Below are 23,055 nucleotides of genomic sequence, written 5' to 3'. Positions count from 1 at the left end.
TGAATCTGAGAATGAGCGTGCTTTCCTACCTCCAGGCCTTTTGCTCAGCTCAGTGAAGGCTCTTCTCTGTACTGTACTGTATGTCCTGAAGCTCTTCCTGCTTGTAAGGGGACTGGGATGAAGTGTGGGGGGAGAAATCTTGAATACTTGATTTTAGAGTAGTGAACCTGAGAAGATCTGTTAAAAACCATTCACTTACAGTCCAAGTAAAACTTCTTGACAAGCTATTTTAGGGTCAACCTCTGATATTTAGGCCTTGTTTCCCTTCCTAGGTTGAAAGCTGCCTGAAGATGGGGACCATATTTTTGCTGCCTTTACCCTCCTTCCAGCACCAAGCTCAGTCTGACAGCAAGTAGCATTAATTGGCTTATCACTCATCAGGTGATAAGTGAACAACACTGGATTTTAGAGTGTTGCCCTTAGAAAGGTTTGAATTCAGGTGGAAAGGATTAGTTACCCAGATGGAGGATAAATATTTTACAATTAAGGATGTGCGAATAATTTTAGGCAGGATACAACAGTAACTGACCAAGCTTAGGTAGATTTTCCTCTGAGTTGATTTTACATACTGGCATTTATATTTGGTCTCACTAACATCATCGTAGATAACCAAGAATTGATATACGAAGATATTTTAATTGTAAGATTTGTTGAGAAAAAAAGCAGATAGTATACATGTGACCCATCTGATGCTGGGTGAGAAGTGGCATCTTCGATAGTAAGATTGACGCATGAATTCTCTCACTTTTCTTGCCCTGATCAGCTGAAATGCCAGGAGAGGGAGGGAGGGGCTGGCCATGTGCCACTGCAGCCTAAGTGGACTTTTAAGTAGCCATTCCTGTCCTATTTGCTTCCTCAATGTTTAGCTGTGTAGGGGCAACCAAAAGGGAAAAAGGAAGGGCCTGACTTTTTGCTGGTGGTAGAAGCTGCTTTCTTTCAGATCTAGCAGATCAGGAAACAAACTTCAAAGATTAGTGACCCAGGTTGCCATGGCAAGGCTAAAAGATGGATGATTATTCATTTTTATATTATTTATTCTTATGTTCCCATTCTTTTTTTTTTTTTTTTTTTTTGCGGGCCTCTCACTGTTGTGGCCTCTCCCGTTGCGGAGCACAGACTCTGGACGCGCAGACTCAGCGGCCATGGCTCACGGGCCCAGCCGCTCCGCGGCATGTGGGATCTTCCCGGACCGGGGCACGAACCCGTATCCCCTGCATCGGCAGGCGGACTCTCAACCACTGCGCCACCAGGGAAGCCCATGTTCCCATTCTTTAGAGCTAATCTTATTATGTCTGTTTCCTGCTATTGATTATGCTTCTGTAAATTAGAATATCTTCCACACATTACAGAAGGAAAAAATGGATATAAATGAATCTAAGATGATAATTCAAAATATGCTATTTAAGTTTATCATTACTATTTTAATAATGGGCAGTCATGTTTCAGAAAAGGAGCTGAGTGGTTTAGCTCTTTCCAAACTGAATTGGGCTGTCTTTTCGTTTGGATCATGAGTTTCATGTCAGCTTTCCCATGGAGATCATTTAGTACATCCCTGGATACTTTACAATGAACTTTCCCCAATTTTTTAGTTTTCTACTCACTCTTCACATTTTGGTACCTTCCTCATAAAAACAAAACAGAACACCCTGCTACCACTTAGGAGTGATCAAAGCCTAATTTTAGTGGAAGATTCATCTATAAAACGTTATTACACAATTATGAATATACCCTCAGAAGGCTATCTTTAGCATTAGGAGCTGACAGCATTATGTGGGAAGCTTAATATTTAAATGAATTGTTTTGCGATTTTGAAACAGGTGATTTTTTTTTTTTTTGAGGCAAGTCAGAGAATTTTTTTTTTAATTGAAGTATATAGTTGATTTACAGTGTTGGGCTAACTTATGCTGTACACAAAGTGACTCAGTTATACACATATATACATTCTTTTTTTATATTCTTTTCCATTATGGTTTACTCCAGGAGATTGGATGTAGTTCCCTGTGCTATACATTAGAACCTTGTTGTTTATCCATTCTAAATGTCATAGTTTGCATCTCCTAACCCCAAACTCCCAGTCCATCCCTCTCCCTTCCCCCTTCCCCCTTCCCCCTTGGCAACCACAAGTCTGTTCTCTATATCTGTGAGTCTGTTTCTGAAACAGGTTATATTTTTTAAGAAATAAAAATCTCTAAGTCCTGCTAGGTAAGAAAACACAGAATTGCAAAGAACTAGATTATATTTGTTGCCTAGAAAACCCTACTCTTCTTACGAGGGCTTATCTGTTTCTGAAATTTCTATTACTATCATTTTGATACAAACACAAAATGTGACATAATTATGTTGGAGGACTGGGTGAGATAGGAAGTGAAACAGGAGAGATGGAAGAGTTTAGTCGTCTGATAGTGGCATGACAGAAATTCAATAAATAACTCATAAAATTTGATAGCCAAACAATCGTCATATATGCATATTATGTAGGAAAATTGAGGTCAGTACTGGAGGAAATGCCTAGAAGATTTGACGATACTTGCCTCTGGGAAGGGAGACTGGGTTGGGGGGGGCGGGCAGTGGAAGAGTTCTTTTTTCATCATAAACCACTTCATTCTTTTTTATTTTTTAAACTTATGTGCATGTGTTACTTTTACATGATGGCATTTCACAGAGTTGACTGGGAAATGCGTCTTTATAGAATTGGTTAAAATATAAGGTAAATGAAGGGCAGAGACCTTGTCTTATTTATCCCATGTCCCTAGGATAGACTTGACACAGTGAGGGTTTGATAAATACTTAATGAATGAAGCAATTGCAGAGATGAAATTTCTGGAGTATGAATGAGATTAGAACCTTCAGGATAGAAGACAAATGCTCTCCACTGAGCTGTAAACTACATAGAGCAAGGGGTCTTGCTTGCTTTTTGTTGTGTCTTGTACATAGGTGTCTGGTATAGAGTAGGTGCTCAGCAAATGCTCAGGGCTCTCTTTAAAATAGACAATTCAAGAATTATAGCCTTGAGGGCAAGAAGTAAGGGTACTTCCCTCAGCTTGTGTATTGTTGCATCTATCCAGCTGAAGCATACTCCTTGCCTCACTTGGTTGATCCTTTGTTAGGCATAAAATCAGAGCTAATCAATTGCACAAAGTCTTTGTATATTCAGTAAACTTTTTTAGTAGGGCTTTCTATGTACAAAACTTGGCATTAGGCTCTATAGAGGTTATAAAGATGAATAAGGGGCTTCCCTGGTGGCGCAGTGGTTGAGAGTCCGCCTGCCGATGCAGGGGACATGGGTTCGTGCCCCGGTCCGGGAGGATCCCACGTGCCACGGAGCGGCTGGGCCCGTGAGCCATGGCTGCTGGGCCTGCGCGTCCGGAGCCTGTGCTCCGCGACGGGAGAGGCCACAACGGTGAGAGGCCCGCGTACCTCAAAAAAAAAAAAAAAAAGATGAATAAGGCTCAGTGTCTGACTCCAAAGAAAATATAGTCCAGAAGGGGAAATCAAATTTCTATGTGTTTAACTATTATGTACAAAACATATTATGAGGCCTAAGCAGCTTGTGTGGGAGAAAGGAGGAAGGCATAATTAAATCTCACAGAGGGTGGGAGGGTAGAGAGACTGATTAAAGTGCAGACCAGGGAAGGGAGGGGATGAATCAGGAAGGCTTCCTTTGCTTTCTGTTCCCCTCTCCTCCCCACCTCACCCCCGCCTTTCACTCTTTTATTTCCTTTCTGCCTTCCTTTGTTTCTGCATTTACCTAGTGCCTGCCATGAGCCAGGAAACGTGCTACCTGCCAGAATTGAAAGATAAATTAAGGATCTTATGGTCTGGTTGGAGAGACAGACATGTAACCAAAAAATTACAGTATGATGAGTGCGATGAAAGAGTTCTAGCAAAAAATTAAGGAGTTAGGCAGTGTCTCACAGGAAAATCAGCAGCCTTGGTTTGAATAGAAGTGTTATTTATAACACCATTTCTTGAATTACAATGTGCCAGGCACTGTGCTGTGAGCATTTTTATATATTTACTCTTAATAATAATCCTCAGAACAACTCTGTGAAGTAGGTATAAGTAGATATTACTCTTCCCACTTTAGAGATGAGGAAGGCATGTGATATGTTAAATGACATGCCTTAGACCACATATTCAGTAAATGACTGAACTATATCTAGGTCTGACTCCAAGGTTTATTCTATTCAAGAAACAACTAGAGGAATCCTTATAGATTGCTGGTAGAATTGTAAAATGATACAGCCACTTTGGAAAACAGTTCCTTAAAAGGTTGAGTAGAGGTACATATGACCCAACAGTTCCACTCAAGAGAAATGAAAACAAACATCGACCCAAAAATGAATGTCATAACAGCACTATTCACAATAGTTCTGAAGTGGAAACAACCCACAGGTCCCATCAGTTGATGAATGGTTATCCATACACTGGAATATGTAGTCATAAAAAGGAAATGAATTGATAACATGCTATAACATGGATGAACCTTGCAAACAAACATTAAGCTAGGTGAAAGAAGTCAGTTACAAAGACCACATTTTATGATTTCATTTATATGAAATGTCCAGAATAGGCATATATACAAGTTAGATTAGTGATTGTCAGGGCCTCATAGAAGGGGAAAAGGAGGTAATGGCCTGGGGTTTCTTTTTAGGGGGTAATGAAAATGTTCTAAAATTGATTGTGATGGGTGCACAACTTTGTGAATATACTAAAAAAAAAACACTTTTAACTTTATACTTTAAATGGACGAATTGAATGGTATGTGTTTAAAACAAAACATTGTTTAAACAAAATAGTTTAAAACAAAACATCCTGAGACTCTGAAATTGAATTTTCTGCTCTAGGTAGCTAGAAGTATCATTACTTATTGTAAAAATAAATAAGCAACTGATCGTCACTTACAGAGTAAGACTGGCTTTTTCCTCCCATGTTATTTATCAACATTTACTTTACGTTAATGTCTTTTTTTTTTCAGCTGCTTTGGGTGTTAGTTGCTGCATGCGGGCTTTCTCTAGTTGCTGCATGCGGGCTTTCTCTAGTTGCAGCAAGCGGGGGCTACTCTTCGTTGTGGTGCACCGGCTTCTCATTGAGGTAGCTTCTCTTGTGGAGCACAGGCTCTAGGTGCACAGGCTTCAGTAGTTGTGGCTCACGGGCTCTAGAGCACAGGCTCAGTAGTTGTGGTGCACGGGCTTAGTTGCTCCATGGCATGTGGGATCTTCCCGGACCAGGGATCGAACCCATGTCCCCTGCATTGGCAGGCAGATTCTTAATCACTGCACCACCAGGGAAGTCCCTAATAATGTCTTAAAGTGTATTATTAGCTAATAGAGTTTGTCTAGTAAGTTTTAAGTAAGATTTCTAAAAATAGTGCAGCCTGTTTTGTAAGTTCATTTGGAGAAAGTTTGAAGCATTGAGGATAGATGTGTAAATAAAGTTGGGTTTTAACAATTGGTTGATACTTAAATCTTTGGAGCAGACATATGGAAATTGTTGGTTGTTAAAACTCGGAACCTTCCTGGCACTTTTCTTCAAAGCCATGCCATAGACTCTGGTATCCCGGTAGCAGTTGTGAAGGCTGCTGCAAGTGATGTGATTAAAACCCAGAGAGATCATGTTGCAGAGTGTAGCAGCCCCCAGGCCAAGTATTGGATAAGGCTCAATATGTTTTCGTGTCCTGCTACAAAATCAGGCACTTAAAAATAATTCTTTCTGCTAGAGTGAAAGGAAAAGAGCCCTGAATAAGCAGTAGATGGGAGCAGAACCAAAAAATTAGACTTAAGTGCTGAGAGTCTCTTTTGGACAGTAATTACAGTGACAGTTACTTATAAAGTACAGGCAAGTTCCTGGGGGTGGATTTTTAAAAAGTCTACCTGTCTGTCTTATTGTAGAATGAACAAAAAAGTAGCTGTTTGGTTTTTTTATATTATTGATTGAGTTCAGATGCTTTTTAGTATCTATGCCAATTATTTGGATTGTGGTGGCTGGTAGGCTAATTAAGTTTTCAAAAGACTGATTTGGAAGGGTTGTTAATACCTCAGAAAATGGGACCAGATTTCAGAATAATTAATTAAATTTATAGAATACCCACTATGTGCAAGGGCCTGTACCAGTGTCCTAAAGAATCTAAAAGCAGTGTAAGACCTAGCATCTTTTATCTGAATTTTACTGTCTCCTTGCTGGAACTTATAAATCCATCTGCTGCAATGCATAATTGAATTCTCCCTTGCTAATCTTTGGATTATCAAAGAGATTCTGTCTGAGACATGACTTCCATCTTGGCCCACTTGTGACCCTAGTTAATCACTTGACCTCCTTGGGATGTGTGGACAGTAGTTGTTCTAAGCCTTGATCATCATCTCATGTACTTAACTGGTATATAAAAAGCCCTAGGTAGATCACTGAGGCATGAGGTTCAGTCCTTACCTGCCCAATGCTGTCCTTGAGCCAGGCCAGGCGAGTGATTCTATCTATGTCTCTACTCCCAGTTCTCTGTATGTGTTTGGGGGAGGATGGGATGGAGAGGAGAGAGACATCACCTTTGAGGGGTTTCATGAACGAGCCAGGTAAGCGCTCATAGGTTGGTCTCAACTGCCTTCTCCAAGGTACTTTTGTCAGAAGCCATTACAGATTTGGACTGGAGCTTAATAACAAAAAGAATGGAGTAAAAATATCCCTGCCTACACTTAGGCTAACGGTTGCATCTTAGCAGAACATCCTAACAGTTGCCACCAAGATTATTTTGTAGACAGGGTCTCAAAGGAGATAGAAGATAATGGATAGTTAACCTCAAGAATCCTGCTCATGGTCATGGGGGTGCTGTTGGAGTCCTCTTTTTTTTTTTTTTGGCCTTGCTGTGTGGCTTGTGGCATCTTAGTTCCCCAATTGGGGATCGAACCTGTGCCCCACCTGCAGTAGAATCTAGGAGCCCTAACCACTGGACTGCCAGGGAATTCCCTCTTTTTTTTTTTGAGTCTTTTTTCTTGAGTTTGTTTGTCCTATTTGGTCTAGTATTCCTAGGGATACTGGGAGCTAGCCTTGGAGTTAGGCCCTTTTTTTAATGAGCAAAAATAAGAAAAAAATTTCCTCCTGTTACCCAGGGATTACCATTGTTAGTATCATGGTGTATATTCTTCTGAACGTTTCCTTTGTATATCTGTGTACACATATACATATTTATTTAACCATCATGAAAGCATAGTATTCATATTCTCTATTCCGCTTTTTTAAAATCTTATTTTATTTATTTTTAAAATAAATTTATTTTTATTTTCTTTTTGGCTGTGTTGGGTCTTCGTTGCTGTGCGCGAGCTTTCTCTAGTTGCGGCGAGTGGGGGCTGCTCTTCGTTGTGGTACACAGGCTTCTCACTGCGGTGGCTTCTCTTGTTGCAGAGCACGGGCTCTAGGTGCACGGGCTTCAGTAGTTGTGGCATGCGGGCTCAGTAGTTGTGGCTCGCAGGCTCTAGAGCGCAGACTCAGTAGTTGTGGCACACGGGCTTAGTTGCTCCACGGCATGTGGGAACTTCCCAGACCAGGGCTCGAACCCATGTCCCCTGCATTGGCAGGCAGATTCTTTACCACTGCGCCACCAGGGAAGCTCCGCTTTTTTTTAAGTTAGCATTTTATTTCAGTAAGTTTTCATCTCATCTAATTTTACCATATTCAGATTTTCCAATTCTCTCCCAAATATCCTTTTTAACTAGTTTATTTAAAGTGATATGCAATCGTATGCACATTGTATCTATTTCCTTTAATTTCTTTTAATCTAGCACAGTTTCTATCTTTTCTTTTTCATTTTATAATAATAATAACACTGACTTATTGAGAACTTCTGCAGAACCAACTTTTGGATGAGCTGATTGCTTCCTGTGATGTCTATCCCTTGTATTTCCTGTAAACTGCCAATTATATCCAATAGTTTGATGGAGCGAAGGAAAGTATTTTTTGCTTGGATGCCAAACAGAGCTTATGTCTGAATTTCACAGTGTATCACATCAGAAGTCACATCTGGTTGGCCCACTGTTAACGATGCCAAGATTGGCCATTGGATTAAGGTGGTGGGATTAGGTCTCTTTACAGTGTAGTTAGGTTCTCCGTGCAACCATAGATAACGTGGGTAGCGTTACTTTGGCACTTTACAAACCCCCATCAACCATGCACTTAATGACTTTAGCCTAATTGGTGACCCTTGCCTAAATCAACAGTTTTATGGGGCTTGCAAAATGATGTTTTCTAATTCTGAAATTCCTTCTGTATCTATTAGCTGGCATTCTTCTGCAATGTAGAACTAGGGCTATTCAGTTACTCTAAAAGGTAGGATAAATGCATGAGTTTTAAAAAGTTGCTATTAAGGGACTCCCAGATTTTCATTGATATGTGTTTTGGTTAGCTACAGTCTTTTCTTGTTGTTGTTTTTAATGCTTAAACTGGTAAAAGTTTGGCCAGTGGGAGCTGCTTTTTAATGCTTAAACTGGTAAAAGTGGCCAGTGGGAGCCGCTTTTGGTCCTGTAGAACAGGTTTCAGAAAGCATGTGGTGCTTAGGTTGGTGCTATTGCTCTCCCCATTGTCCACTTTTGTAGCTCAAAACCTTTACTTTTAAATCCTCAAATCTTTGGGAATTTCCTGGCGTCCAGTGGTTAGGACTCCACGCTCTCACTGCCAAGGGCCTGGGCTCAGTGCCTGGTCAGGGAACCAGGATCCCGCAAGCTGCCTGGTGCGGCCAAAAAAAACAAACAAAACCAAAAATGAGTCTAGGAAATGCTTGAGAGGGGCTCACTTCATACTTCTAGATTAACCCACTACTATTACAATGCAAACCCCCATCCTCACATGTGCACATTGAGGAATAATTCTAACAGTGCTCAAAATGCCACATTTTCATGACAACTTAAAGAGCCTAACCACTTTTAAAGAGATGTGCACATTTTGTCCAAGTCTCTGCAGTTCAGTTTTGTGGTTTAATGCCCCTCATTTTTTATACCCAGATTTCGAGGAATATGCATATATCTCAACAATGGTTTTCTGCTGATGTTTATCTAAGAAGATAACATGTTAATGTTTCACAAACTCAGTACAACATTTTTTTTCTTCAAAGCAATATGCAGAAGAGCTTCAGTTATTGATACATTCCAATTATCCTTGAGAGAACATGACATTTGGAAAACCATGCTGCATGTCAACAAAGAGGGTGTGGGTTCTAGATGGGCCTGGCACTAAGAGGCCTTATTACTGCATATGAAGAAATGGTGTTGTTTGACAGTGTCTTAAGGATATAACATAATAGCATGATAATTTGCTACAGGTGTGTTTATTGTGTTTTAGTTCCCTTTTAGGAAAGAAGAAGAGGTAGGAGACATGATCAGGAAGGTCTAGGACACCTAGGTCATGTGAGACCTCATAGACCAAGGAGTAAGGACTTCGTATTTTATTTTGAGTGAGAGACGGAACAAGATTTTCAAAGGAGGAATGACATGATCTGTCTGAACCTTGAAAAGGGTCATTCTACATGGAGAATCGACTGGGGAGGAGGTAGGGAAAGTTCATGGGGAAAGAGTGGAACTAAGACCAGTCAGGAAACCATTGCATTAGTTCAGGCTTTGGCTTGGGTAGCCTCAGTGGATGATGCTGAGTAGTTATATTTCAGGCACATTTTTGAAGTGGGACCAGCAGGATTTGCCAACTCATCAAATGTGGGATGTGAATTAAAGAGAGGAGTTGAGGAAGATGCCAAGGGTTTTGGCCAGAGCAGCTGGTGAATAGTTCTGCCGTTTACTGAAACTGGAGGCAGGTTTAGAGGAGAAGATCAAGAGCTCAGTTTTGGACGTGTTATGTTTGAGATGCTGTTTAGATATCTAAGTGATTTCGAATAGGTAGCAGAATATGGAAATCTGGGTTTCCTTGGGGTGGGAGGTGGGAGAGTCAGAGCTTGGAAGTAAAGATTTCGGTGTCATCAGCCACGGGACTAGTTGGGATCACTAAAGGAGTGAATATAGATAGAAAAGAGAAGTCTGAGGATCGATCCTCGGGACATTCCAACCTTTGTAATGGGAAGATGAGAATCCAGCAAATGGGACTGAGTGGCAGTCAGTGATGTAGGAAGCTTTTGTGAGGCCAAGTGAAGAAAAGGGTTTCACGAAGGAGAGTAGGGTCAGCTGGGTCAAATGCTGCCGGTAGATCAAGAAAGGTTAGGATTCAGAACTGACCATTAGATTTTGCAGTATAGTGGTCTCCGGGAACATGACAAATAATGTCTCTGCTTTACCTCACTACCTTTACCCTTGTGGACTTAAAACACTATCTGATATTCTTGGCAGTTGCTCAGAAACTTCTCCACTTGCCACCGCTGTTTCAACCTCGACGTCTTTGTGTTTCCTAGTTCTAAACTACGGGCTTCATACCCCAACTTGAGCCCTCACTTCTGTTCTCTTCCCTCGATTTCACATACTTGTCTGACTCTTCCCAAGATGTTGCACATCTATTTTCCCTTATAATGCTCCTGATCTGGTTCTCCCTCTGGTCCCAGCACTTTCTGCTAACCATTTTGGGAGTTTGTAACTATTTTGGGTGTGTCATGGACTCCTTTGGTAATCAGATGAAGTTTATAGGCCCCTCTCCAGGAGAATACTTTTAATTGCATAAAATAAAATACATGAGATTACAAAGAAAACCAATCATACTGGAATGTAGTTATCAAAATATTAAAAACTAATTTGTGATAAAAATATATTTGTTATTATATTTAATGTATTAAATAACACATTCTAGCAGTGGGCCTAAGAGCTATTGTAAATTTAGAGTAATGATAAGTGTAAATGATATTGCAGTATACCTCCAGCAACTGTATTATATGAAAATATATGTGGTTTTTATTAGAGACAAAATCGCAGGTACTGTCAATCCTAACGTGGTTTGTTGTTGTATTCATAATAGAGTGGATTTTTTACATTTAGTTTCAAGTTAATGAAAATAAAGATAAAATTTTATTCCCATGTAAGTCTTGGTTAAGAACCTAGAGAGAGAACTATCATGCAGGTGTGAGGAGAGCACTGAGTGCTCACCAGGTGGGGGAGCAAGCCTGGTCTGCATGGAAGCATCCTGCCACATTTCTCATGGGGAGTGGAGGATTCAGACATTGACTTTATGCCTTGAGTAGTAGAGTGCCAGGGTAGGTTCTTGAGCAGGAATAATAACTTTATAAAATGCATTTGAAAAAATCAGAAAACCCATGGTAAACACTGTCATTTAATGTATGTTTGGCTAGATTCTTTCAATTTTCAAAAATTGGCTCCTTTATTTTAGTATAGAAGGTTTCTTCTTTTGCCTCTGTGTGCTTCTTTCCCTGACTAGCTATCCAAAGTTGCTTACGATCTGTATTTTATTCTTCAGGAGTTCAGTTTGAGTGATCTGTCTACATTCTTTTTCTTATGGGGCAGGGACAGCTGGAGAGGGAAACTGGTGCTTTTGTGCTTTCATTTGCCTCTAGGATGCTTCTGCATTGTTTTCCAGCAAAGGGCCCTTCCCTTTGTGGCAAAGGAGTGAATTCTGATATTCAGGGGAAAAAATCAGAGAGAAACCTTGCCCATTTAAAAATTGGGTTCTATTTTCTTCCTGTTGAGTTTTGTTTTTCGGTTTTTTCTTTTTGGCTGCACAGCTTGTGGGATCTTAGTTCCCCAAGGGATCAAACCAGGGTCCCGTTGTGAAAGCACGGAGTCCTAACCACTGGACCACCAGGGAATTCCCATTACTGTTGAATTTTAAGAGTTCTTTGAATACTTTTGGGTATCAGTCCTTTATTAGATACACATTTTGCAGATATTTTCTAGCAGCATGTGGCGTTGTCTTTTCATTTTCTTAAGTGTCTTTCACAGAGCAGAAGTTTTTAATTTTATTGAAGTCCATTTTACCATTTTTTTCTTGATGGATTATGCTTTGGTGTCAAGCCAAGGTCACTTAGATTTTTTCCTGTTATCTTCTAGAAGTTTTAGAGTTTTGTGTTTTACATTTAGGTCTATGATCCATTTTGAGTTAATTTTTGTGAAAGGTGTATGGTTAGTGTCTAGGTTCTTTTTTTTGTATGTGGATGTGTCTATTCACTTATTTTTAATACTCTCTTTTGGAAGAGATTTTTAAGTTGCTAAATAATGTATCTCAATCTTCATCTTTCCAACTACATGGAGTCCACGTTTTTGACAATGGTCCCATAGTTATTAGATGGTATTATGTGAACTATTTCTAACAAAGTTTCATTTTTCTTACATTGTGTCCAAGAGAAACACACATAACATGATACGTTAAATACAACGGTTTTGCGTAAGAGTAAGATAAATGTCTGTTTTGGTACCTCTTTGAAAGGTATCTAAATGTATGCTTATAATCATCAGTTCTTAGGGTTCTTTTCACCAGTCTAACTTCAGTATTACATGATATTAGACTAATAGGAGACTGAAAGTATAATTTTTACTAACTCCTTGAAACTCATCTACTGAATTTTTTTTTTTAATAATAAAGTTTTTTTTTTTTTTGGCGGTATGGGGGCCTCTCACTGTTGTGGCCTCTCGCGTTGTGCAGCACACGGTCCGGACGCGCAGGCTCAGCAGCCATGGCTCACGGGCCTAGCCACTCCACGGCATGTGGGATCTTCCCAGACCAGGGCACGAACCTGTGTCCCCTGCATCGGCAGGCGGACTCTCAACCACTGTGCCACCAGGGAAGCCCCTATAATTCAGATTTTTAAAATTATTTTATTTTTATTTTTGGCTGCATTAGGTCTTCGTTGCTGCACGCGGGCTTTCTCTAGTTGCGCCCAGCGGGGGCTACTCTTCGTTGCGGTGCGTGGGCTTCTCATTGCGGTGGCTTCTCTTGTTACAGAGCACGGGCTTCAGTAGTTGTGGCACTTGGGCTCAGTAGTTGTGGCTCACAGGCTCTAGAGTGCAGGCTTAGTAGTTGTGGTGCATGAACTTAGTTGTTCCGTGGCATGTGGGATCTTCCCGGACCAGGGCTCGAACCCATGTCCTCTGCATATTGGCAGGCGGATTCTTAACCACTGTGCCACCAGGGAAGCCCTCACCTACCAAATTTTTGACAGAATAGTTTATGTTGTGATTAGATTTGTCATTCTACTATCCCAGGAGATTTTAGTATTTGGGGACATTGTCGTATATATATTCTTTCTTCCAAATTATGGTTGTAGAATATGTTAAATGATGTTAACTGTTATCAGTACCAGTGGGAACTCTATGGTTTATATTATTCTCATCCATAATTGTAACTTTTTGGCACCTGTACCTTCCGCCATCTCATCCTTCCCAGAATTGTCATCCAGTGGCAAAAACTTGTTAAGCTTATTAATATTTCCGAGAAATAGAAATTAGAAAGATCTTTTGATGTGATCAGACTTTTTAAATTGTTTTTTTATGCTAATACTTTGTTGATAAATTTTCTTTTATTGAATTAGTTAAGGAATCAGGCTGAGTAGATTATAGTGACACACTATATTACATATGCTGTCAGTATGCTATATATATATATATATATATATATACACACACACACATACACACACACATATACTGTATGCTACAACTTTATTTAGTATTTTTATTCCTGTGTTTCAGTGAGGTTGTTTTCTTATTTTGATCCTTTTTATATTTTATAATCAATGTTATATAAAATGAGTTGGGAAACAACAGTTTATATTGGGAAGTTAAGAATAGTCACTGTCACTGGGATTATTGATTCTGTACATTTGAAGAAATTATCTGGTAAAGTTATCTAGTAAGGATTGTTGTGTGTTTTTTTTGGCTGCACTGCGAGCCTTGTAGGATCTTAGTTCACTGACTAGGGATTGAACCTGGGCTCCCGGCAGTGACAGAAAGCGCAGAGTCCTAACCACTGGACCTGCAGGGAATTCCCCTAGGACTTTTTATCCTTTGTAGTTTTTAATAATTTTCTCTGTTGTAACCAGTTATTTTCTCATTTTCTTTTTATGAATGCGTAAGAGTAATATATGATAAAAATCTGCCTTTGAAGTCTAAAAGAGTTATTTCAATAAGTGTAAAACCAAAATTTTTATTGTTAAGAAAATGTGTCAAAGTTTAGTTGGCAGCATTCTTTCTCAAGCATATAGAATAATTGGACATCTGATTTGATGGCATTGTAAATTTTATAATTTTATTTGTCAGTGTAATGTCCACAGGAGTGACAGGGGGATGTTTTCTTAGGTTCAACTAAACATTTGCACATTCAGACTGGTAAAACCACCATAGGTCTCACTTGGCAACATTTATTCAGAAGAATATAGGACAGAAGCTATAACTTATCAGTAAGACAGTGGGAGTCCTTGCAGCAGTTCATTCTTTCTGAAGTGATCTTCTCACAGCTTAGGTCTGAAGTGCTCTTCTCACAGCTTAGATTCAAAGAGATGAAATCCACATTGTGTGGTGCAGAGAACTCCATGGGCATAGTTTCCAGGATCTTTCGCCAGGACATGCCTAATTAGGTAACATGTCACCATACTCAGAGAAGTTCAAGAACGTGGCTTCCTACTAAGTGGCTATTGTACTTCCAGTCCAGATGCAATTTACTAATTTGGTAATTTCTATCTTAAGAAATGTTGCCAGGTAACATAGGTGGTATGCTGTTTAATCAGGTTAACAGGGATTAACCCAAGGTTGAATTCTCATACATTGGGAGAACGGGTTTTGCTCATCTTTGGTCCACAGTCATGCATGCTGATTTTTCATTTACACCTTCTTCTTTTAGTATCATCTTTCAGAAGGTTTTTCTTACTCCAAGATTATTTTTTAAATGTCATTTGTTTTCCTATTGGTTAGAAATGTCACTTTTGTCATAGAGCAGTTATTAGGAGATAGTTCTTCAAATTAACAAATGGTTGTGTATATTAAAAATGTATTTTTTAAAGTAATAAAAACCTATTTATAATCTTACGATTGTGTATTAGATTGTGTTATTTGTATGCTGAAAATTTATAGGGTCAATTTTTTCCTCAAAGAAACTATGTGTAGTCTGAAAAGCAGTATACTTTTTTCTAAATAGAAGTTTGCCTTATTGAAGGCTGTTGTGCTTTCTTAGGTGGCCTTACTCTGAAAACTAACCACTTAGTGTAGTAGAAAGTGGTGAATTAGGGGTTTGAATAATGGGGTTCTGGTTTCAGACCTGCAACTTCACTGACTGCTCCGTTGTGCAAGTCAGCCTCTCTGTGTTTTGTTTTGCTCAAACTGCATGAATAACAATCCCTATCCTGCCTATTTCCGAGTATTGTTGAGGATTAGATGGGATGATGGATATAAAGGCACTTTTAACTGGTAAAGCCGTTTAAATATAAGGAATTATTGCATCTTAACTTTTCCTCCCTTTCTCTTGTAGGTAGTGTTGGTGCTTCTTTTCAGTGCCAGTCCATCCATCACGACCACATTTGTCATGATGACAGTGACAAGGTGAGGTCCGTGTTGATGTCTACAATGGTGAAAATGCATGCTGCCCTTACATCACTGGATTCACTTGCATAACTGGTCGTAGGGGCAGAAGAGTGTGACTTGGGGGGCACAATGTTGAGATGCAGAGAGCCTTGCTGGTTTGTGTGCCAGCTCACTAAGACTGCTCCAGAAAACTTGCAGATAATTCCCAGGAGGTGGGCTGGACTCCTGATAACGCATTTCCTTACCCCCATTCCTGTCTCTGTCACTGTGCTTCTTCTTTTCCTGCACAGCCTGGATGGGTTATCTTAATATATGAACAGGTGCTCCCAAAGCTGATAACTATTTCATCAATTTGTGTCTGTTTTCAATTTGAAATACCTCAGACATTCCGATTTGGTTTGTTTTGTGGTTGATTGTATTATGGCTTATTCTCATGCTTACTTTTTTTTGGCTGTTTCCAAAGCCCAATTTAAATGTTGAGGAATGACGGTGGAACCTGTCTGATTCATGCAAAAGAATCCTGCTTTGGGCCTTTTTTATTTTTTAAATCAGGTCCAGACTTTTGGTATTTTGCTTCTGTTCTTTTTATCTCTAAAGAAACTGGTCTTTGGGGGCTTTCCAGTACTCATCAGCACCCTTGATGGCCCAGCCCTTGAAGTAGATACTAATGTGGGCTTGGTGTTTGGAACGTCTGGCTGCTGATATTGGATGGGCTTAAATTTAGTCTTTTCCATCATCAGTTTCCAGTGGTCTCCCTCCCATTTCCTGTGTCTTGTATGCAGGAATGTATCAGTCCCCTGGTAGTTTCCCCAGGCAGACCAATCCAAGTGCTGTTTTTCTGCGCTGTTGTAATCAAGATCCTCCTCCCTCATCCTGTTGGAGCTTGATCAAGATGTTGGTTGATCATTGGGATTTTCCAAATGGCCTTTTTGTTCTGTGTGTTGCTCTCTCTGTCTTTGTGAGCTTTGCTCAGTCAGATTTCAGTCTGTTTACAGAGAGAGTGGTATGATTTTAGTATTCCAGATTCTCTCTTATTATGATAATAATCCAGAGGCATGGGTTTAACTTTTAACTTCTTTTAGAAGCAAGCCACTGAAAAAGACTTCTAGACTATATAGTTAGCTCCCTAAAATTCAGTATACCACAGATTTTAGACGAGCATTTGAAAATAAGACTGATAGAAAAGGCAAAATCACTTTTGGTCAGTAATATTACAAAGAATTGTGTTACATCATTGTAAAGATGTTTGGGGGTTAAAATTTCTTTCCGCAGCTAGGTATAATATGCCTCTATCCATTGTTCATTTACAGTGGAGAAGCCAGACTATTCTCTGTTCTGTCTCCAGGTTTAGAGTCAAGAGATGAGATTTCTGTCCATTTCTGCCAGATACTTTTTATCTACTTTAAAATGTTTTTCCTCCTAATTTCTGAATCTTTGTATGACTCATCTTGTGCTTTTAGGATGGGATCTTTCCTGAAATACATGGGGGGAGGGCAGAGAAATTTTAGGGATTTTTGTCACTTGATCAGCAGATCAAAGAACTGTCAGAGACTGCTCTCCTCTCCTGCCTACCATGCATATATTTATGATGGTTTACCAGAGGGAAATGGAGAGAATGGATTAGGGTCTCTTGACTATATTTATAATTGATTCAACTGATTCAGTCAGCAAATAATATTTGTTGATAGGCAGCTATGTTTCTTGGCACTTAGGGAATATATCAGGATACAAAACAAAGATTGCTGTTTTTTCATGAGTGCAGTCTAACTGGGGGAGGCAGACAAAAAAATAAACATAACACATAAGTAATATAGTATGCTACAATAAGCACAATGGATTAAAGAAATGTACAGCAGAATAAGTGGGATGAGGACCACCATGAGTTGGATGTTACAGATTGCAGTTTTGAATAGGATCATTAGACATCATTCTGGGGAGGAGAGTGGTGGATAGGACAAGAATCAGATCTCTGTGTTTGTAGCAGCTTCTGACTTCTTTCTTTCTATAATAAATGGGTATTGGTTTTGCAAAAGCAGCAACAAAACCTGCTGCCTGATATCTGATATATGCCACTTGGATAGGTATGTGTGTTCTCTCTCTCTCTCTCTCTTTCTCTTTCTCTCTCTCTCTCTCTCTCTCTCTCTCTCTCTCTCTCTCTCTGAGAATTGAAGGGATTATAGAGCACAGCTAATTCAACCCTCTTTTTAAAATAAACTTGCAAGCTGTGACCCCAGTGGGAGAAGAGACTTGTTCAGGAGTCACCATGGAGTGCTGCAGCTAGATCACATCTTCTGTCCCTGATACAAGCCATGTAAAGTAATTGTCTAGCTATTCTGAAAACATTGTCAAAACACATATTGATGCTTTGCTTATTATCCTCACTTAGCTTTCAGGCATGGTCCATTTCTCAGATTTGGGAACAAAAGTTGATTTTTCTTAAACATTGTCTGAATTTTAACTAATTCATGTGTGATGTGGGTGGAACAAAGGAGAAAAAGGGCCAGTCCATTTGTCGGACCTCCATTCTACAACCTTGGAAGTGGTGGCAAGCCCCCAAATTCCATGGTTTGGCTTGTTTTCCAACTTAAGTTTCTCTGCTGCTGTACATCAGCTTGTCACTACAGTGTGGGAAGGAGCTGTTTCCAGCTCTGAGGTTTACTGTTAACTACTGTGAGTTACATACTCTCATGTTCAGTTTATATTGGGCATAGCAATTGACACAAAGCCCTCCAGCAATATTTTTATATTCATTCACAATGTCATACCCTATAATTTCCAGGTAGCAAACACTTATTATATATCAATATTTGAGTACCTGTTATGAACTAAGCATTGTTCTAGGCATTGGGGACAGTGTATTGAACAAAACAGACAGGAATCTTTACTCTTATGGAACTTGCTCTCTGTAAGTGGGTTAGGGAGATGGCAAGACATAAATAAAGATACTGTTAGTTCATTTGTGTTATGAAGAATAATAAATCAGGTAAGGGATATAGGAGTATTGGGAGAAGATTACCTTCTAAACACCCTTTGAAATAGGGGTTGTTTTATCCCCATTTGTAGGTGAGGAATGTGAGACATAGATTAAGTAGTTTCCCCAAGGTTACCCAGTTAGTAAGTAGTAAAACTGTGATTCAAACACAAGCTACCTAATTCCAGAGTCTGTACTTGACCATCTGAAGAAATCTGTTCCTAATGTAGCTTTACCCACTCAACTCTGACATGCTCAGGGGAAAATATCTTCAAGTGGAGAAGGCCCTGGAGAATCACAGTGAACCAAGTCACTTGGCAGGTAATCTTTGCCTGTCAGTTTTTTCTTGCCCAGCTCCTTTTGGCCTCCATTGTGATTCATGACTATTTGTTACTCCAGGCTTCTCTAACCTGACACCCCTGCCCTGATTCATACTCAGAAATCTGTGCTTCTTTATAAGAAACCTCACATTGTGTGTTGCTGTATTGCACTGATCAAATGTGATGGTTATGTAGAAGCAGTTTAAAAGTATAAAGAATAACACAAAAATGTGATTGTGATAGCATATTTATGTTTCACTTAGATACTGAAGTTAACCTAAATCAGCTAATGTCACCTTGGGATTATTAAGTAGTCATCTTCACAGTGAGAACAAGCTTGACATGGGGGAATAGGTCTGTCCTGAGAATGAGATAAAACATTGAACAATATGATAAAAGGAGACTATTCCTTCAGGTGAGATGAATTAATTTGTAGCCTCAATGGTACACTCTTTCATAGTGGCCTGGTAATACTTCTGGGAAGTCTGGCCATTTGAGAGAGGGAAATGGAGAGTTCTTTCTAAACTGCATGTGAATGGCTCCTCAGAGCAGAAGTCTTTTCTGGACAAAACTTCCTTTTGCTAGCCTTCAGTCCCTTTGTCATGGAAGACGGTACCAATCTGAGTTGTGTACAGGTATTCGCACACAGACTGCTTTCAGAAAGATGGGAAATGTGCTATACTGGTTTTTCTTCCATGACTGTATACTTCCTTTTATCTTAATTTTTTAAGTTTTTAGTTTTTTTAAAAATTACATGTTGATTGTAAAAAGATATGCAGCACTACCTTCAATCCCTCTCCCCAGAAGTAACAGCAATTGGAATTTTAGTATTAACCAGATTTTTTAAAGTTATATTTGTGTAAAATATTTTTCATCTTTTCAAACAGTGGTTTTTAGTATATTCAAAGAGTTGTTCATCTATCTCTACTATCTAATTTTAGAACACTTACCACCACCCCGCAAAAAACCTATACCCATTAACAATCACTCCCCATTATTCCTTCCCGCCAGCTCCTGGCAACCACTAATCTTTCTGTCTCTATGGATTTGCCTGTTCTGCACATTTCATATAAATGGAATCACACAATATGTGGCCTTTTGTGTCTGGCTTCTCTCACTTAGCATGATGATTTCATGGGTTTGTCTATGTTGTAGCATAAATCAGTACTTCATTCCTTTTTATGGGTGAATAATATTCCATTGTGTGGATCTAGCACATTTTGTTTATCAGTTCCCCAGTTAGTGGATATTTGTTTCCATGCTCTGGTTATTGTGAATAACACTGCTGTGAACATTTGCCTGTGAGTGTGTTTTTGTTTTCACATGATTTTAACAATTTGAGGATCTGCCAAACTTTTCCAAAGTGGCTGCACCATTTTGCATTCCAATTGAGGGTTCCAGTTTCTTCACATACTTGCCAATACTTTTTTCCTGGTTGTCTTTTATAAATTGATTGATTGATTGATAGCTACTTTGGTTCTTCGTTGCTGTGTGTGGCTTTCTCTAGTTGCAACGAGCAGGGGCTACTCTTCGTTGCGGTGCACGGGCTTCTCATTGCGGTGGCTTCTCTTGTTGCGGAGCACGGGCTCTAGGCACGCGGGCTTCAGTAGTTGTGGCACACGGGCTCAGTAGTTGTGGCTCGCGGGCTCTAGAGTGCAGGCTCAGTAGTTGTGGCGCACAGGCTTAGTTGCTCTGTGGCATGTGGGATCTTCCCAGACCAGGGCTTGAACCCGTGTCCCCTGCATTAGCCAGTGGATTCTTAACCACTGCGCCACCAGGGAAGCCTTTGGTTGTCTTTTAAATTATAGCCACTGTAGTGAGTGTGAAGTGGCATCTTATTGTGGTTTTAATTTGCATTTCTCTAGTGACTAACTATGCTGAGTATCTTTTTATATGTTTATTGGCCATTCCTAAATCTTCTCTGGTCAGTTAAAAAATGTCAGTTAAAAGTCCTTTTATTGTTCTTGCCCCTTGTGCTTAAAAATCTCCCTATGCCTCGTATTATTATTTTATTTATTTATTTCTTGCTTGCTTGCTGCGTTGGGTCTTCGTTGCCGCACGCGGGCTTTCTCTAGTTGCGGTGAGCGGGGGCTACTCTTCGTCGTGCTTCTCATTGCGGTGGCTTCTCTTTGTTGTGGAGCACAGGCTCTAGGCATGAGGGCTGCAGTAGTTGTGGCTCGCGGGTTCTAGAGCGCAGGCTCAGTAGTTGTGGCACACAGGCTTAGTTGCTCTGCGGCATGTGGGATCTTCCTGGAGCAGGGCTCGAACCTCTGTCCCCTGCATTGGCAGGTGGATTCTTAACCACTGGACCACCGGGGAAGTCCATATGCCTCGTATTATATCGTTACATGTGTTCCATTAGGGAAATGTGGGGAAATAGAATATGTCATAAGTAAACATACCATCTTTCAATAGATAACAATCTTAACATGCATTTTTTTCCTTCAAATTTTTCTTTGCATTCTCTGCATGGTTAAAACAAAACTAAAGCACTGATTATTTATGGCTGTGTAATTAATTATCCTAAAACTCAGTGGTGCAAAGCATATCTTTTGGTATCTTTCATGGTTCTGGGTTTTCCTGTGCTCAGCTAGGTGGGCTCTTGCTTGGAATTTCTCATGCAGTTGCAGTCAGATGGTGGCTAAGGTTGGAGTCATCTCGATGTCTTCACTCACATGTCTGATGGTTGATGCTGGTTGTTAGCTGGGACTTCAACTGGGGCCCTCAGCCTGAGCACCTATATGTAGCATGGGCTTCCTCACAGTATGGCAGCTTTGATTCTAAGAGTGACTGTCCCAAGAGGACCACACAGGTGCTGTATGGCCTTTTATGACCCAACTTCAGAAGTCACAAAGCTTCACTTCCACCATAGTTACAGGCCTTACCAAATTCAAGAGGAGGGAGCATCAATCCTACCACTGGGGAGGAATGTCTACATAATAAGAAGAGAATGAAGGATGGGAGAACGTATCAATGGCCATATTGAAAAATATAATCTGCACATTATATATACATTAAACATCAGTTAAAATGTCTACATAATGTTCCACCATAAGGGTACATGGTAATTTATTTAACTTGTCTTCAATTGTGGGGCTTTAGGTCATTTTTTAAAAATTGTGCATTTATTCATTCAGCAAATATTTATAAGTGTCTACTATGTGCCAGGGATAACTGAGTCACCAGAGTACCATGGTGAAAAGACTGACAAAGAAGGTCCTTGTTCTTTGGGTGCTTATTTTTTGTGGATGGGACAGAAAATGAACTGTATATGTAAACCAGTAAATTATCAGATACTCTTAAGTACTGTGCAAGTAATTGGGCAGTTGGCTACTCTAGATTAGGTGTTAGGGAAGGCCTTTAAGAAGATGACACTTAAGCTAAGATCTGACAGATGGAAAAGAACAAATCGAGACAATCTGGACCATAGGAGAACATGCTAGGGAGAGGAAACATCTAGTGCAAAGGCCATAAGGCTAGAAATTGAAACAAACAGAAGGAAAGCTGTTGTGCACAAGCAAGGTGGATGAGGGTGGAAGTGGTGGTATGAGATGAGGTTGAAGGGGTAGGCACAGACTAGATCAAGTGGATCTTGGTAAGCCAGGGAAAGAAGTTTCAATTCTGCGTATTATGGAAGCCTTTTGGAAGGTTTTAAGCAAAGGAGTGATGTTATATTTTTTTAAATATCCCTTTTCCTATTGTGATAAGAATTTTTTTAAATTGTGGTAAAATCTGCAATATAAAATTTACCATCTTAACCATTTTTAGGTGTACAGTTCAGTAGTGTTAATAAGTACATTCACATCGTACAACCAATCTGTAGAACTCTTTTGTGTTGCAAAATGGAAACTATATCTGTTAAACAATAATTCACTCTCTTCTCCCCCCAACCCTTGGCAGTCGCCCTTTACTTTCTGTCTCTGAATTTGAGCGCTCTATGTACCTCATACAAGTGAAGTCATATAATAGTTGTCTTTTTGTGACTGACTTAGCATAATGTTGTCAAAGTTCATCCATGTTGTAGCATGCCTCAGAACTTCCTTCCCTTTAAAGCCTGAATAATATTCCATTGTATGTGTATAATACATTTTGTTTATTCATCCATGGATGGCCACTTGGGTTGCTTCCACGTTTTGGCTATTGTGAATAATGCTGCTGGAACATAGGTGCACAAATATCTCTTTTAGACCCTGCTTTCAACTCTTTTGGGTATATGCCTAGAAGTGGAATTGTTAGATCATTTCTTTCTTTCTTTCTTTCTTTTTTTTCTATTTTTAATGTTTTGAGGAACCACTATTTTGTTTTCCAAAGTGACTGCACCATTTTA

The 23,055-nt window shown here is 39.7% G+C and overlaps 1 protein-coding gene across 2 annotated transcripts in view; it reads left to right on the top strand.

The window, feature by feature from the left end:
* Positions 1–23,055, top strand: part of RNF38 (ring finger protein 38) — a 123,881-nt gene that overhangs the window by 36,981 nt on the left and 63,845 nt on the right. For both annotated transcript variants that reach the window (XM_079926405.1, XM_079926403.1), the window contains exon 2: positions 15,385–15,455. In XM_079926405.1, the coding sequence (XP_079782531.1) occupies positions 15,385–15,455 (71 nt within the window). The remainder of the gene's footprint in view (positions 1–15,384; positions 15,456–23,055) is intronic.

The sequence above is a fragment of the Stenella coeruleoalba genome (genome assembly GCF_951394435.1).
Source record: "Stenella coeruleoalba genome assembly, chromosome: 7".
NCBI classification, from domain to species: domain Eukaryota; kingdom Metazoa; phylum Chordata; class Mammalia; order Artiodactyla; family Delphinidae; genus Stenella; species Stenella coeruleoalba.
This window is presented reverse-complemented; position numbering and strand designations above follow the sequence as displayed.